This window comes from Phyllostomus discolor, chromosome 1 (genome assembly GCF_004126475.2).
Source record: "Phyllostomus discolor isolate MPI-MPIP mPhyDis1 chromosome 1, mPhyDis1.pri.v3, whole genome shotgun sequence".
Classification (NCBI taxonomy): Eukaryota; Metazoa; Chordata; class Mammalia; order Chiroptera; family Phyllostomidae; genus Phyllostomus; species Phyllostomus discolor.
The window spans coordinates 2,582,474-2,596,044 of record NC_040903.2 but is presented as its reverse complement, the minus strand read 5'-3'; the positions used below and the strand labels follow the sequence as shown (position 1 = coordinate 2,596,044).

Genomic DNA, 13,571 nt, shown 5'->3' with positions numbered 1-13,571 from the left:
CTGAGGAAGGGCTGTCATCCCACTGACGGCGGGCTCGGTGCCGCCTCGTACGCATGTCCAGGCTGTGCCGGTGCCAACCCCGGAAACACGGGGCGCGAACAGCTATTAATTCCCAGCCTGTGTGCGGCAGGTCCTTGAACGTGTTGTCATGGTGGTCGAGCAGCTGTAGGAGGCTGACTCGTCTCCATCAGCTGGCCTCTGGCAGAACTGGTTTCCTTACACACGGTTTCCCTGAGGTCACGGAACCCACAGACACGCCGAGGCCGGGCTGTGCACGGCTGTGCTCCGTGAGCCGCGAGGGTGGCGCTCAGTGAGGGCTGGCTCCCCACGTGTCCCGGGGAGAGCCCTTTGGCACCCGCAGCCCCCGGTGGGAAGGGGGACCACCCAGGTCCACGCGACTCACTGAAAATGAGCCCCCAGTCCCAGTCCACGCTCCTCATCGTGGGAGGCTGGGGCGCCTTCTGTTCTGGGGTGTGTCTTTGACCAAATACAGGAGGAAAAATGTTTTGGAATTGCATACACTTACATTTTTAATTATGGAACTACTACTGGTATTTTTCAAAGTTGTAAGCAAGGCAAAATGACTGCCCCCTCCTTTCTATGCAGTAATGCACGGAGCAGTACTGACCTTCAACCCGAGAAGCGCCCCTCAGAAGCAGAGGCCATGGGGTTCTTCTTGTCGGTGACAGACACGGAGGGCCCTATGGCGAGAGTCACGGCCCAGACCTCTTGCTGCAGCTCCCGAGTGCCTGCGGTCCCCGCCACGGTCCTCAGGCGGATGCGTCCCCCCTGAGCAGACCAGGCACGCCAGCCCGCACGTGTCCCAGACAAGCGGGCTGGTGTCCACACACGCGCCGGGCACACGGCTGCAGGGCACGCTTTCCTTTGCGCCCGCACACCCAGGTACACAAGGTAGTTACTAGAGAGTAGGGAGACAAACGCTAGGGCTTTAATCCTCTTAAATTTAAAAACAAAACATCAACATTTGAAATTCGTGGAGTTTGAGGAAACGGCAGTCCTTGGATTTCGAGGAAGTCCTTCTCACGGGGGAAGCCCTTTAGATCGCCAGTGTCTGGGAGAGCCAAGACTTAAGCTTTTCTCCGAGGAGACGAACAGACGGCAGAAGCCGACCGTCCGATTCTTGCGGCAGAGGGGGGTCGTGAGAACCACGGAGGCTCCCACGCCCACGCCGCACCTCCAGAGAGAAGCCGGCAGTCGCTCTTGCCTGGCGGCCGGGCGGTCATCGCGACCGAACTCGCCCACGTTCTTCGCCGAGGACACGCAGGGTTTCCACTCCCCGAGCGCCGTGCCCTCCCCGAGCGCCGCGCAGTGGGCCGAGCGTTCGCTGCCGTGGGCAGCAGAGCACGCGCCGCGCTAGCGAAACAGCACGAGTCCCCAAGACCTTTTATTTGTTTAAAATAGTTTGAAGCCACCAGAGCAGATACAGCATCACTCGTGACACTGCCGGGCCCAGTGGTGTCCCTCGGCCTGTCCCGTGCGCGCGTGAACACTGGACAGGTACCGGGAGGTCCCCAGACAGGCTCCCAGGTCACAGCCCAGGAGCGCGGCTGTGCCGCCAGCCTCGTTTCCCCCATCCAGCCGCGGTCACTACGGCTTTCTACCGAGGTGCGGGGAAGGGAGACCAGCCGCGTCAGCCCTTCCGGAGGTGCGGCAGGCGACTGCCGCAGGGGGCTAGGCCCCCTTCACCACCCCCACCAGGGCCGGCCGCAGGGTGCGCCCGTGCAGCTTGTAGCCTACTTTGTTCACCAGCGCCACCGTGCCCGGCTCCTGCCCCTCCGCCGGCGCGTGGAACAGGGCCTCGTGCTCGTAGGGGTCGAACTTGGCACCCAGGGGGTCCAGCCGGAGCAGGCCGTGCTTCGTGAACACCTTCTGGATCTGCACCTCGGTCATCACGAGCCCCTCGTAGAGGTTCTTCAGGTGGGGGTTGTCCTCCGAAATCTCCTCCTTGGGGACAGACTGTGTCGCCTTCTCCAAGATGTCTGCCACCTCTAGCAGGTCCTTGCAGAAGGCCTGAATGCCTAAACAAAGGTAAAGAAGGACATTGGCATTCTGTCCACGTCAACCGAATGGGCAACTCGAAGCTGTCACTTCAGTGGCTTGACGGGAAAAGATGCAGAAAAACAAGAACCGTCTGAGTCGAGACGGGAGCTAATCAGGCATGAAGACTGGCAGCTGGAAATCGCAGAACCATCTCACGGCCAGCAGACCGGGAAACGGCTCGTCCGTCCGGCAGGCCCCCCGCCCCCCACGACCGCAAGGAGCTGGGGGCCACACCCTGGCGGTCGCTCAGTGGCTGTGTGACCTTGGCAGCCCGCGCCTCCGCTCCTTCTAGCCGCCCGCCCAGGGCAGCTCTGCGGAGCCCTGCGCGCTGGGAGTGCCCGCCACGGCACAAGCCCTTACCACTGCAGGGCGGCAACCGGCAGGTGCTGTGGGCCGAAAGCGCCCAAGGCACACCCCCAAGCCGCCCCCTTAGTCCAACAGTAGACAGGACATGAGGAAAGCCACTCGAGACGGTGTGTTACGAAATCTTTGCGGCTTCCACAGGATGCCTCAGATGCCAAATGGAGTCAGGCATGCGACGGCACTCCACTGGGGCCTGCCCCCCCCCCCCCGGCCCCCCACGCCGCAGTGACCGTGCCTGGGCTGCTGCTCCTCAGGCGCACGCGGGGGAGCGCCTGCCCCACGGCTGGCCCCCGGGCACGCGCACGCTGGCGGAGCGGCAGCGCTGGGCCATGCTCACCAGCTACGTGACGAGTGCAAGTCACTTAAGCCTCAATGATCTCAACTGTGGAATAGGAAGGACAGTGACAAATGCTCAAACACAGCATTTTAGGAGACTTTAAGTGGCATCTGTGTCACTGCCGGTAATGCTAAGGGGATGGACGCCAGACGGGCGGACCGGCCGGGTCTCAGCGCGGTCTCCGTGGAGGAGCAGTGGGCACCGCACCCTCCCTCCCCCCACCGAAGGGACCCTGCTTGCAATTCCGAACGCCAGTCACCACCCCAGCGCCTGCCCTCACGGACTTTACTGCTGACACATCTGAAAACGGGGAGGGGCGCCTTGGCCCATGTGGCTCAGTTGGTGGGAGCGTCATCCTGCAAACTGAAAGGTTGTGGGTTCGATTCCTGGTCAGAACATGCCTGAATTGGGGGCTTAGACACCAGCTGACATGTGCGAGAGGCAAACCATCAGTGTTTCTCTGCCCCTCCCCCCCGTCCACAGTCAGTAAGCACATCCTCCCGTGAAGGCACAAATAAGGACGAGGGAGGGGCTGCGTGTTTAGCAGCCGCCCCCCCCCCCCCCCCCCGTTGGGTGTGCTGTCTGGCGCACCTGTCTGCACCCCCCGCCTGGCTTCCCGGGCCCGTGTCTTCCCCGACCAGCACCATGTGACGCTGGGAGTTACCATATAATTTTGCCTCCTCCACCAGTTTTTGGGTCCTCTGCCTCAAGTTCTCAGTATCTGCCAAAGCTCGCTTGTATTTCTCCTAAAAAAAAAAAAAAAAAAAAAAAAAAAAAGGAAACTCATGTGAATAAAGCATGGAACAAATTCATAGGAGAGCCATTCGATGTAACAAACTCCACGTCAAAATACAAACATCTGTTACGGTGCGGGAGGTTTTGGACTACAAACAGCTGCGGCTTAACTTAGAATAAGTTACGCCTGTGTCACTGTTTCTAGGGAGCGGGGAGTGAGATGTCGAGGTGCCAGCTACTTATGTGGCCCCCAGGGCCATGCTTACTCAGCGGACAGCCGTGGGAAGAAGAAAAACAGACTTCCTCGGGTCCCTGCGGCCTCGTCACGCCTCAAGGAAGGGCCATTCACTTCCGGGGCAGAGTTCCCGACTTTGGGGACTCCCAGCACCCCGGTTCCAGCCAACTCACTGCAGCTCCCGCGCCTGGAGGTCTAGGAGACCCACACGCCCGCACGGACAGTTTCGGCCTTCACCTCAGCGCAGGGAGAGAAGCCCGCCGATGACACCTGGGTGTCTTTACCGCTGCCCAGACACGGCTCGGTTACAGTCCCTGTGCCACCACCCGAATCACGGGAGCGCCCCCCTTCCCCCTCTGACCTAACCTCGCTCACCCCCGAGCACTTCCACACATGACCTGTACCGGCGTCCTCCGGAGGGGAGCGGCCTACACCCCGTCTGCTCCCGGCCGTCCCTCGGGCAGCTCCTGTTCCGTGGCTAAGGGCCAGGCCGCCAGGGAGGGCTCGGGCCCTGGCCCTGGTGCGTGGCACCAGGTGACCTGAGGAAGCTTACCCAGCCTTTCTGTGCCTCAGTTTCCTCCTCTGTGAACAGGGATATTACCAGGGAACTCATAGGATGGGTGTCAGGACGGTGTCGGCACGTGACAGGTGTCTGACACTGTCGTTCCCAAACCCCGAACAGATTTTTGCCACCTGTGCTGTGTCACGCAGGGGGCCGGTCCTCACTACCGACTAGCTCGTACAGCCCCGACCTCCCCACCCGGCCGTGCCCTCAGACCCAGCCGAACCAGGATGCCGAGTACTCTTCATCTGCCGAGACCATTTTAAGTCTTAACTCAGTCTAGTCCCCGCAGTGTGTGAAGATGAGTCTCAGGCAGAACCAGGGCCACAGAGGACGCGAATTCCAGTTCCTCTAGCAGTAACCTGCTACAGGGCCCAGCTGTCGCTCCTGGACAGACGGCTGCACTCGCTCTCCCCCAAGGGCCCGCGGGCCTTACCGTAGCCTCCTTCAGCTGCTCCTCCAGCTTGACCTTCTCCTCCAGGAGTGTCTTCTCCGTAGAGGGAGGGTCTGTCTTCTGTTCACTGTGCCCCACATCCTCTTCCAGGTTCTGGCCGTTGTTCTTCTGTTTTGTGGCCGTGCACAGCAGCCGAGGGGCGGGCCTGGTTCAGAGTCCGCACAAGTCACAGGTATGATTTTTGAAATCTGGGATCATTAAGGCTATTTGCTATTGACTTGTTAGGGGGAGAAAGGATTCCCCCTGGATGTAATAAAGGCAAATCATGTACGACACACAGAAGCTATTCATAAACCTCCCGTCACACAGGCCTGAACAAGTGTATCAATCAGGGGCCTCGAGCTGCGTTGCTGCCGCCTCTTCCTCCATCCTGAGTTACCCCCGCCCCCAGGCCTCCCACCCCGAGCCAGCGGAGCAGCCAGTCTCAGAGGGGAGGCCCAGAGCCGCTGCCGAGCACAAGGACGGATGGACATCGTAGACACCCTGCCACAGGGTACTCACTATCATGCAAAAAAACTTGCCAAAGAACTATGGTTTGGATTTAAAAGTGGTAAAAGAGGAACCCCGTGCCATGGGAGGCTCAGCATAGGCAGACATTTCTAGCTTCGGGGAATGGAAACCATGAAAGGCTTCATGCAGAGGGGCTCTGAAGGACAGGTCCGAGGTGGGCGTGCAGAGCTGGGAGTGGGCATGCCAGACCCCCTCCGGGAAGAGGGAAATACTTGGAGAAGGAGCAGAGATGGGGAGGTTCAGGGGGTGTGCAGGGGAATAAAGGACCTTTAAAACTAGTCCTGGGAGTGACTCAATGTATTATCCACTCTGATCCCTACATCCAAAAGGTTAAGTGATAAGCCCAAGGTCCCAGAGCCAAGAGTAAGTGACAGAACAGAAATCTCGGTCTTTAAACCCAGATTTCTTCACCTGGACCAGCGCAGCTTTCTTAATTATGCCCCAGCCCAGTCTGAACAGACTACATTCCATTTTCTTCCCAGATTAGAGGATAGCGCCTCAACAGACAACAAAACCATCAGCACACAGGACGCACGAGGATGCTGACGGCAGTGCAGTTCAATGACGAGCAGGAAACGCCGTGCTCACATGCAGCCAAACCGCTGCTCCCGCGACCTGAGCACTGGGCGAGAAATGCAGCACAAAAACAGGCCCCCAGATCCCGCGTCTGCAGATGTGGTCTCAGGCAGAGCGGAATGAAGTCTTGTTACTCGGGGGGTGGTGAAGAGTAAGCTTTTCATTGTATGTGTATTTTTGTCACTTAAAAAAAGAAACCTGTTTTACCTCCTAACAGCCCATCCATGCAGCACCACAGCGCTGGTCAGAGAGGACAACCGGGTCGCAGAGCCCAATGACCCTAAGCGCTATGGCTGCAACTCAGTTCTCTTGGCTCCCCGACTTCAGCCTCTTCCCACCAACAGACCTCAATGCGGACTGGCCCTCTCTCTCCTGGCATTGCTTCCAGATACAAAGTTACAAACTACTGGGGCAAAAGACCTTTATACTCAGGTACTTCAGGTGGGTCTCTGCCCTTTTATTCCCGTGTTTTGTTTATATAATTCATTACGGTAGCAATCACGCTCAATCCCCTTTCATCCTCTATAATCTCGGCCGGCCCGCCTGGGCTCCCCGGGGGGTACGTGGGGGGTGCGCTCCGCGAGCGTAAGGACCGGTTTGCTCTGTGACCCCCGCCCACTGTAGTCATTGCGTCGGTCTCAATATACTCCTCTCCCCACGGCGGGCCAAGCTCCGTTGCGCTTCTGACCTCCGATGCAGGAAAAGGCGGAGGTGGAACAGGAACTCGGAGCGAGTGGAAAAAGCCCGTGAACGGCTGACCCGAGCCTCGATTCCATAAACTTTCCGGGCGAGAGCGATGGAGAGCCAGCCTTGCGCTGCCCGGGCGCCCGCGCCTGGTTCTGCGCGGCCTGGCCCGCGGTTCCGGCAGTCCCAAGGCTGAGGCTGTGCCAGGGCGCGCGCACGTGTGGGCTGTACACTGACCTGGAGACACGCGTGCGGGGGTAGGCGCCGGCCTCCCGCACGCGGGGCGCACCGCCCCTTCCAGTCCAGGCCCGCGCGGGTGTCTGCGGCCCACGACGCCTCGCTCCCAGGCCAGACGCGGACAAGGTGGCACTGAGGAGCGCACCCTTCGGCGGAGGGCAGCCAGGCGCCCCTTACCCTCTTACCTAAGAGACAACGCCAAAGCCGGGAGGTTGCGCCGCACCAAACTCACGCACCGAGCCGCCATGACTGCCACCCGCGCCAGCACTGTGCACGTACTAGGCATGCGCAGATGCCGCTAGTCCGCCCCTCAGGGCCCTGGCAACTCACGCAGACTCTGTGCCTGCTACTTCCTTTCAGCCAATCCGAGGCCGTATTTCCTCTGATGGACGAGCAATAATCACCAGTAATCGTGGGTCACGGTGGGTGGGCGGGGCCTGAGGTTTCCTTAAGCCTCCTGACGAAAGGAGGTGAAAGTTGCAGGAAACAGTGGGAGGAGACTCTCCGTGAGAGGGGCGTGGCCAAGGGAAGGACCAATGGGGAGGGAGCATATGGGGGCGCCGGGGCGCCGGAAGTGCGCAGGTTTTGGTTTTCTATTCGAACACCCAGGTCTCACATCAGACCGCCCTTTGCACTGGGAGGCGGTTTGGGGGCGGGGCGGGCACTCGTCCTGTTCCCCTCCCAGCCCCGGCTCCTGGCGCGGTGCCCGGCGCACAGTGCCCAGCGTCGGGTGACTGCAGATAGGCTGAGGGCAGAAGCCCTCGCACACGCACCAGCGGCTGGGTTAGAGGCAGCGATTGGGGGGCACCACCCGCTCCGGCTTCGCTCGGAGCTGGAGGACGGGGCGGGGCAGGAGCAGGTCGCGGTTAGAGCCCTCCGTGGCTTTCCGTACTTTTCGTTAAAACAGCCCCCCCCCCCCCCGGGAAACACTGCAACAGAACGTTCTCTGGAGTTGGCTGATGGCTGTGTGCTGGCGTTCTTTACACCTTTCTAGCACCTTCAGTTTTCTCAGTAATGCACGAAGCAGAGCAAAGTAAGAACGGGAAAACTTCGGAGAGACAGTTAAAGCTCACGAGTCCGACGCTTCCCTGAATCTGACAAAAGTCAGCGCCACTGTACACGTGCCACGAAGGAGCCGAGGTGCTGGAAGGGAGGGGGCCTCGGGTTCTTGTGTCTCCCAGCTGCCGTCCCTTGGGGCGGCCCCTCCGCGCTGGGGGCGGCCGCGGGCGCTCTGGCCGGGCTCCTGCGTCAGCACTGCCCCGCCTGCAGTCCCCTCGGCCGCGACCCGAGGGCGGGAGCCCGCGTCCCCAGGGCGGAGGGTGGAGCCCGCGGCCTCCCGGGTGCAGCGCTGCTGCTTGTCGGGTTTGTGGCGCCCAGACCTGTTACGACGCTTCGCTCCCCCTGAAGCATTCATTGTGTTGAATGAATGAGCACCTACTGTGTGCCGGGCGGGCCCTGTGCCACCTGCAGAAGGCAAACGGCCAAATCGGGAATTTTGGACGTGAAAAGCCGCCGTCTGTTAATTCATTAAGGGCCTGGAGGGAAAAAAGGAATTAGGACTGTTTGGGGGTGAAAGAGCGTAAACACAACCGAGCAGGACGGGGCGGGGGGGCCTTCTTTGGATCGTGACGGAACACACGGGCTGGAAACCTCTGTGCGCGGCTGGGGGAGGTGGGGTGTGACTGAGCAACAATGAGTTCCGGATCCTTTGTTTAGGAAGGAATAATTATCTGGTGGTTAGGGGGGAAAGTGTCCTAGTCTCTTAGAGATGCAAATGGAAGTATTTACAGTGAATTGCCACGGTGTCTGTAATGGAATGTGCTTTATAAATACTCTGGTTAAAAAAAAAAACAAATAGAATAGGAGAAACACAAGTAGCAAAATGTTGGCCATGGTTCAAGCTGGATGACAGATACTGTGGAAGTTTGTGTATCTTTGGAATTTTTGTAATAAAATTTAAAACACTATGTCACGTTCATTGGCTGTGACCTTGGTTGGGCAGCTCACTTGCTCTTAGCTTTGATATGCTGCCTCGTACATCTGGGGTCATATTACTTACTGTGAGGATTAAAAGAGATACAAGCACTCCTTTCCTAACTCTTCCTGAGGCTCGGAGGAAACCAGACGGGCGTCCTGCTGTAGGGAGCGCATGGAGCAGCGCGGGCAACCAGCAGAGAGTCACAACCGCTGTGTCCCCAGCCAGCCAGCCAGCCAGCCAGCCAGCCAGCGGGCGTCCGTGCCCCGCTGGGCGCATCCCTGCTGGTCTCCAGGTCATTCCCCGGATCCTTACCCCAAACTGGGATTTCCCTGAACAGAGGCCTGCCTATGCTGCCGCCTCGTGGCCACATTGGAAACTGCTCCGAAGGGAGATGGGGCGGGGCGTACAGAGGCATCCTTTCGCTTCTGCTGGTGGAGAGCTCCCTCAGGGAGGAGCTGACCCCCCTGAAACGCTGCCAGGATCTTTAGGCGGGAGAAGACATCCTCGAGGGTCAAGCACTGGTCTTCAAGCTTCCACTGGGAAGTGCCACGTGCTACCTGTGCTCATATCTCAATGCCCAGAGCCCCGGACGTGCCCGAGTTCGCCTCAGTAGGGATGACGAACCTCAGGAGGGAGGCTCCATGAGGTGTGATCACAGGGAGGCCGCGTGTAGCCACACGATCTCATGCGAGCAGGAGCTGCGAGAACGCAAATTTCTCTTGCATTGGTTCAGCAGTCCAGGCCAGCCGCTGCCCTGGCGAGCTCGGCCCGCACGGGGCAGTCTGTTTGCAGATCTTGGCAGCCTGTGGGACAAGCCGCACCTGAGCTCTGTGCCCTGCAGCCCCACGGCGAGGGTCCAGCATCCTCCCTACAGGGAGGGGCGTTGGGGCCGGGGCTTTGGGGGCTGGCTGGGAGCTCTTCCAGCGTAGGAGGCGTCTACATAAAACAGCCTCACTCTCGGGGCGAAATGCCATCCTGCCAACTCGAGCATGGCTACAACTCCGAGGTCTACAGCGGCCTTTTACACATGTAATTCTATTTAACTGCTGAAACAGCTCTTGGTGGCAAATACTGTTCTCCCCCTTTATGGCTAAGTGGGTTTCCTTGGGGCCATGCACAGGCGTTTCCAGTTAGAGGGTGACTCAGGACCTGAACCTGGGTGTCTGCACCTCAGTAACGGTGTGACTTTGAACAGGCCGCCTCTTCCCCCCGAGCCCTGGTTTGTCCCCTGGAAAGGGGGCGGCAGTCCCCTGCTGGGCCCGGCTGGCAGGCCCGTGTGTCTCGGAGCGAGATGGCCCTGGGCCTCCAGCAGCAGCAGCAGCAGCAGCAGCGCCCCGCCCCACCCGGCCGAGCCCTGCCAGGGGCTGCCATGCAAGGAGGGAGTTTGCCGTCACGTGTAGGGAAGTGAGGTCCTGGCCGGAGCAGACCGGGGTGCCAGGAGCAGGGTGTCCACCCTCGGCAGCAAAGCCAAGACGGGGGCCTGGCTGAGCAGCGCAGGGCGGGCAGGTGGCGCTGTCACCTCACCAAGGGCTGTCCTCCGCTGCGTGTTGTGACGGAGACCACGTGCTCCCTGGGGCTGTGGGGCGGGGGAAGCAGAGGGGAAGGTTTGGGACACTGACAGGTGCTTGCTCCCTGGGGCTGTGGGAGAAGTCCCTGTGGGGGGGGGGGGCCTGAGCCGGGACCGGGGCCAGCCCACCCAGGAGGAGCGGTGGCGGCGAACCCAGCCATGGAGGAGAGGCTGGGTGGCAGTCAGTGCTGACCCACCGCCCCCCAACATGGAGCCTTCCGGAGGCGAGAGGGCGACACTTTCCCACCCGGAGGAGCTGGGACTGCCGTGAGCAGCCCTGGGGAGCAGGGGACGCACAGGCCGTGGTGTCAGCCCCGGTCCTTCAGTAAGTGCTCACCCGCAGGGGGGTCCACCAGCCACGATCCTGCTGAGGGCGGGGGAGTGGCCCCCACAGGCGCCTGGTGACCTGACTTCCCTCCAGCAGAGACGGCTGAGCTGCAGCTGGGCAGTGTGCAGGGCACAGGGCAGGAGACCCCGGGCTCTCGGACCCCTGGCCTGAGCGCAAACGGGGGTGCCGTCGGTGGCCGCCCACCCCCGGGGCAGACGGGGAGCCTTGCTGGGCTCTGAGGGAGCCAGGAGCAGAAGCCCTGGACCTGTGTGTTTAACCCCTGAGGCCGTCCCCAGTTACACCAGGAGGAGGTGGGCTGTGAGGGGGGGTGACCCCAGGAACGAACCGCTGTCTCTTCAATGTCCAGCTCAGAGGTGGCCGTGGAAGTCCAGGAGCCAGCAGATGGCCCTCCTCGCAGAGTCCCGGGCCAGGGCCAGTGGACAATGGGGCAGAGTCGGGGGTGGCAGAGTGGGGGTCCGCTCACCACTCAAGGGTCTCTGTCAGGGTCAACAGCCCATGGGTGGTGTGGGGCTCATCGGACTTTCCGCTCATGCTCATCCTCCACGGTCAGGCCACATGCCGGCTCCTCCCAGAAGCCTCTCTGGCCACCTGGAGCCTCCTCGAGCTCAGCGGGGCCCGCCTCCATCCAGGCAGTGATGGGGCCATGTTGCCATTATGTATCAGCGGGCGATGGCTGCATTAGCGCTGCGTAACAAAGGAGCCCGCCCCGAAGTCGGGCAGCTTCTTACAGGCAGCAGTTGTTCCCCTCGTGGCTGCAGCCAGTCTGGCCGAGCCCGGGGTCGGGAGGGCGTGGCTGCAGGCCCGGACTGGTGTCAGGTCTCTTCCGTGTGTCGGGCCTGCGTCCGAGCGTCCTGTGGTCCCAGGGCCAGCGAGGTCTGAGAAACGGAACCAGCTCCTCGGGGCCCCTGCCTGCCTGTCCGTACCCTCGCCAGCAGCCGGGTCCGTCTGCACAGACCCCCTTCCGTCGGGGCGTCCTGAGCAGTGTCCCCTCTGCCCTCGTCTTCCGGATCGCTGTCCGTCCCCGGGGGCTGCCTGCCTTCCCGTTGGGGGCGTTTTCGTTCCGGTGGGGGCGGTGGGGGTGTGGCCCCAGGACACAGAGGGGTGGGTGCGCCTCTGGCAGGGGCTTTATCCACGTAGGCACGCAGAGAGGCAGCCTCGGTTCCAGGTGTCGCCTCGTCCGAGCAGCTGCCAAGGGACATGTGCCCTGGCGCCAGGAGCCCGAGGGTTCCCGTCCCTCCCCCTGTCGGTGGCGCTCCGCCCCCACTCGCTGCAGAACCCCGCCAGGCCTCCTTCTCCTGCTTCCTCCGCTGCCCCACCCTGAGCCGCCCCCTGCCCCTTCCCCTCCCTAACGCCCTGCGCCTTGCTTCTGCCACGCCATCTCTCCCGGGTGCCCAGAGCCCCGGGGGAAGCCCAGCCCCCCGCCCACCCCTCACCTGCCTCCTCTCTCTGCTGGGCCCAGGCCTGCCTGCCTGCTGGCCGGGACTCTCCACTCACCTGGGGCCTGGCTGCCTGCCGCACCCCAACAGGTCTCTCTGGTCTCCCCCCATCCTCACCCCCTCCCCTGGTCCTGTTCTTGGTCCAACGTCGTGTCTGAGAACCGGACACTCGGACGCCCGCACCCCCCCTGTCACTCCCGGGCTCTTCTTGCCCAGGGTGTCCCGGGCCTTCGTCCTGGTGAGCGTGCCCGGAGTCACCTCCAGGTCTGGGTGCGACAGCCCCCCAACCCCACGGCTGGTGTCAACAGCACGTGTCCGCCGTGGAGAGACCCTTCGCTGTCTGTTCTGGTTCGGGCTGTAACAAACGTGCCGCGTGACACGTATCGGGGCCCGCGTGCTTGAGGGTGCCTGCGAGCCCTTCTTCCCCGTCTCGGTGTGACGGGTCTGAGAGAGAGAGAGAGAGAGAGAGGGGGACTAGGACCTGTGTCCCTCCTGGTCACTGCCGTGTTCGCGGGCTGATTCCTGTGTGTGCGCCCTGAGCGGGGGCGGAGCCCGCGGCCCTCGGCCTGCAGGGACGACGCTCTGACCGGGCCGCCGGCCAGGGCACCCGTGAGACCTTTCACCCACTGGTTTTTCCTGGAGCGGGGTCACTCGGTCAAAGCTGTCACGATTTAAAGTGTTGGTGGAGATCCCCAAGATGCCCCCCACCGTAGGTGCCGCCTCGGCTGCACGGCTTCCAGGTGTTGGCGGCTGTGTAAACCCTGTTCCGGGGAGGGGAGGCGCCCCTCCACCAGTGGCCTCCTGGGACCCCCCGGGGGGGGGGCGGCCGTTCCCAGTGCCACTCCCTGCACGCACGGCCCGCAGTCCTCTGCTCTGTCCTCACTCACCCAGGGCTGGGCTTGTCCCGTCCCGGCCTGCGGTCCCTGCAAGGCCTGTCTCGTGTCTGTTGTCCTTCCTCTCCACCGCTCCCCCTGCTCCCCCGCTCCCCCCGGCATGCATGGTGAGACCGAACTCCATCGGACGCTGCACCTTCGCTCTAATAAGCACAACGGGGGTCTCTTCTGGGCCTGCCTCAGGGAAAGGTTCCAGCTGCGGAGTCACGTGCGTCTGCGGGAGTGGCAGAAGGTCTGCATGCGGCCCAGGGAGGCTTACACTCGCTGCCCTGCACCGTGGACTCCTGGGTCAGAAACTGCCCTCCCGGCTCCCCGAAGCGCCCTGGCCCTCCACGGTTCTGTAGCGAGGCTGGGGCAGGGCGGTGTCTGGCTGGGCTCTCGGGCCTGGAGCCACCGGGGCGTGGTGTTGGTGAGCTCAGGTGTGCGCAGAGTGAAGCCACGTCAGGGCCGTTGTGACGACGGCTCCTGGGTTTTAGGGTCCGCCCCCCCCCCCCCACACACACAAGAAGGCAGGGCTGTCTACCAAAGCGGCGGAGCAGGGCGTCGGCACCGTCCGCTTTTGGCGGAAACCCAGAGGCAGGCGGAGGGTGGGAG

At 62.0% G+C, this 13,571-nt stretch overlaps 3 protein-coding genes across 3 annotated transcripts in view; 2 read left to right on the top strand and 1 right to left on the bottom strand.

The window, feature by feature from the left end:
- The window catches only part of LOC114493117 (transcriptional adapter 2-beta), a 31,353-nt gene that overhangs the window by 13,524 nt on the left and 4,258 nt on the right, over positions 1-13,571 (top strand). The window lies entirely within an intron of this gene.
- On the bottom strand, positions 1,689-7,067 carry LOC114493084 (grpE protein homolog 1, mitochondrial). Its single transcript, XM_028507785.2, has 4 exons — positions 6,940-7,067; positions 4,730-4,892; positions 3,426-3,507; positions 1,689-2,039 (listed from the first exon to the last, which is right to left on the bottom strand). The coding sequence occupies exons 1-4, from the start codon at positions 7,038-7,040 to the stop codon at positions 1,693-1,695; spliced, it is 693 nt and encodes a 230-aa protein (XP_028363586.1). The 5' UTR covers positions 7,041-7,067; the 3' UTR covers positions 1,689-1,692.
- Positions 13,078-13,571, top strand: part of LOC114489935 (TBC1 domain family member 14-like) — a 13,979-nt gene continuing 13,485 nt past the window's right edge. Inside the window, exon 1 of the mRNA XM_036014315.1 lies at positions 13,078-13,209. Within this exon, the coding sequence (XP_035870208.1) occupies positions 13,078-13,209 (132 nt within the window). The remainder of the gene's footprint in view (positions 13,210-13,571) is intronic.

Coding starts and splice junctions, on each gene's coding strand:
- LOC114493084 (XM_028507785.2), bottom strand. CDS start 7,040: ATGCCTAGTACGTGCACAGTGCTGGCGCGGGTGGCAGTCATGGCGGCT. Junction 4,893..6,939: donor GCTTTGGCGTTGTCTCTTAG/GTAAGAGGGTAA, acceptor ACTCTGAACCAG/GCCCGCCCCTCGGCTGCTGT. Junction 3,508..4,729: donor AGCAGCTGAAGGAGGCTACG/GTAAGGCCCGCG, acceptor TTTTTTTTTTAG/GAGAAATACAAGCGAGCTTT.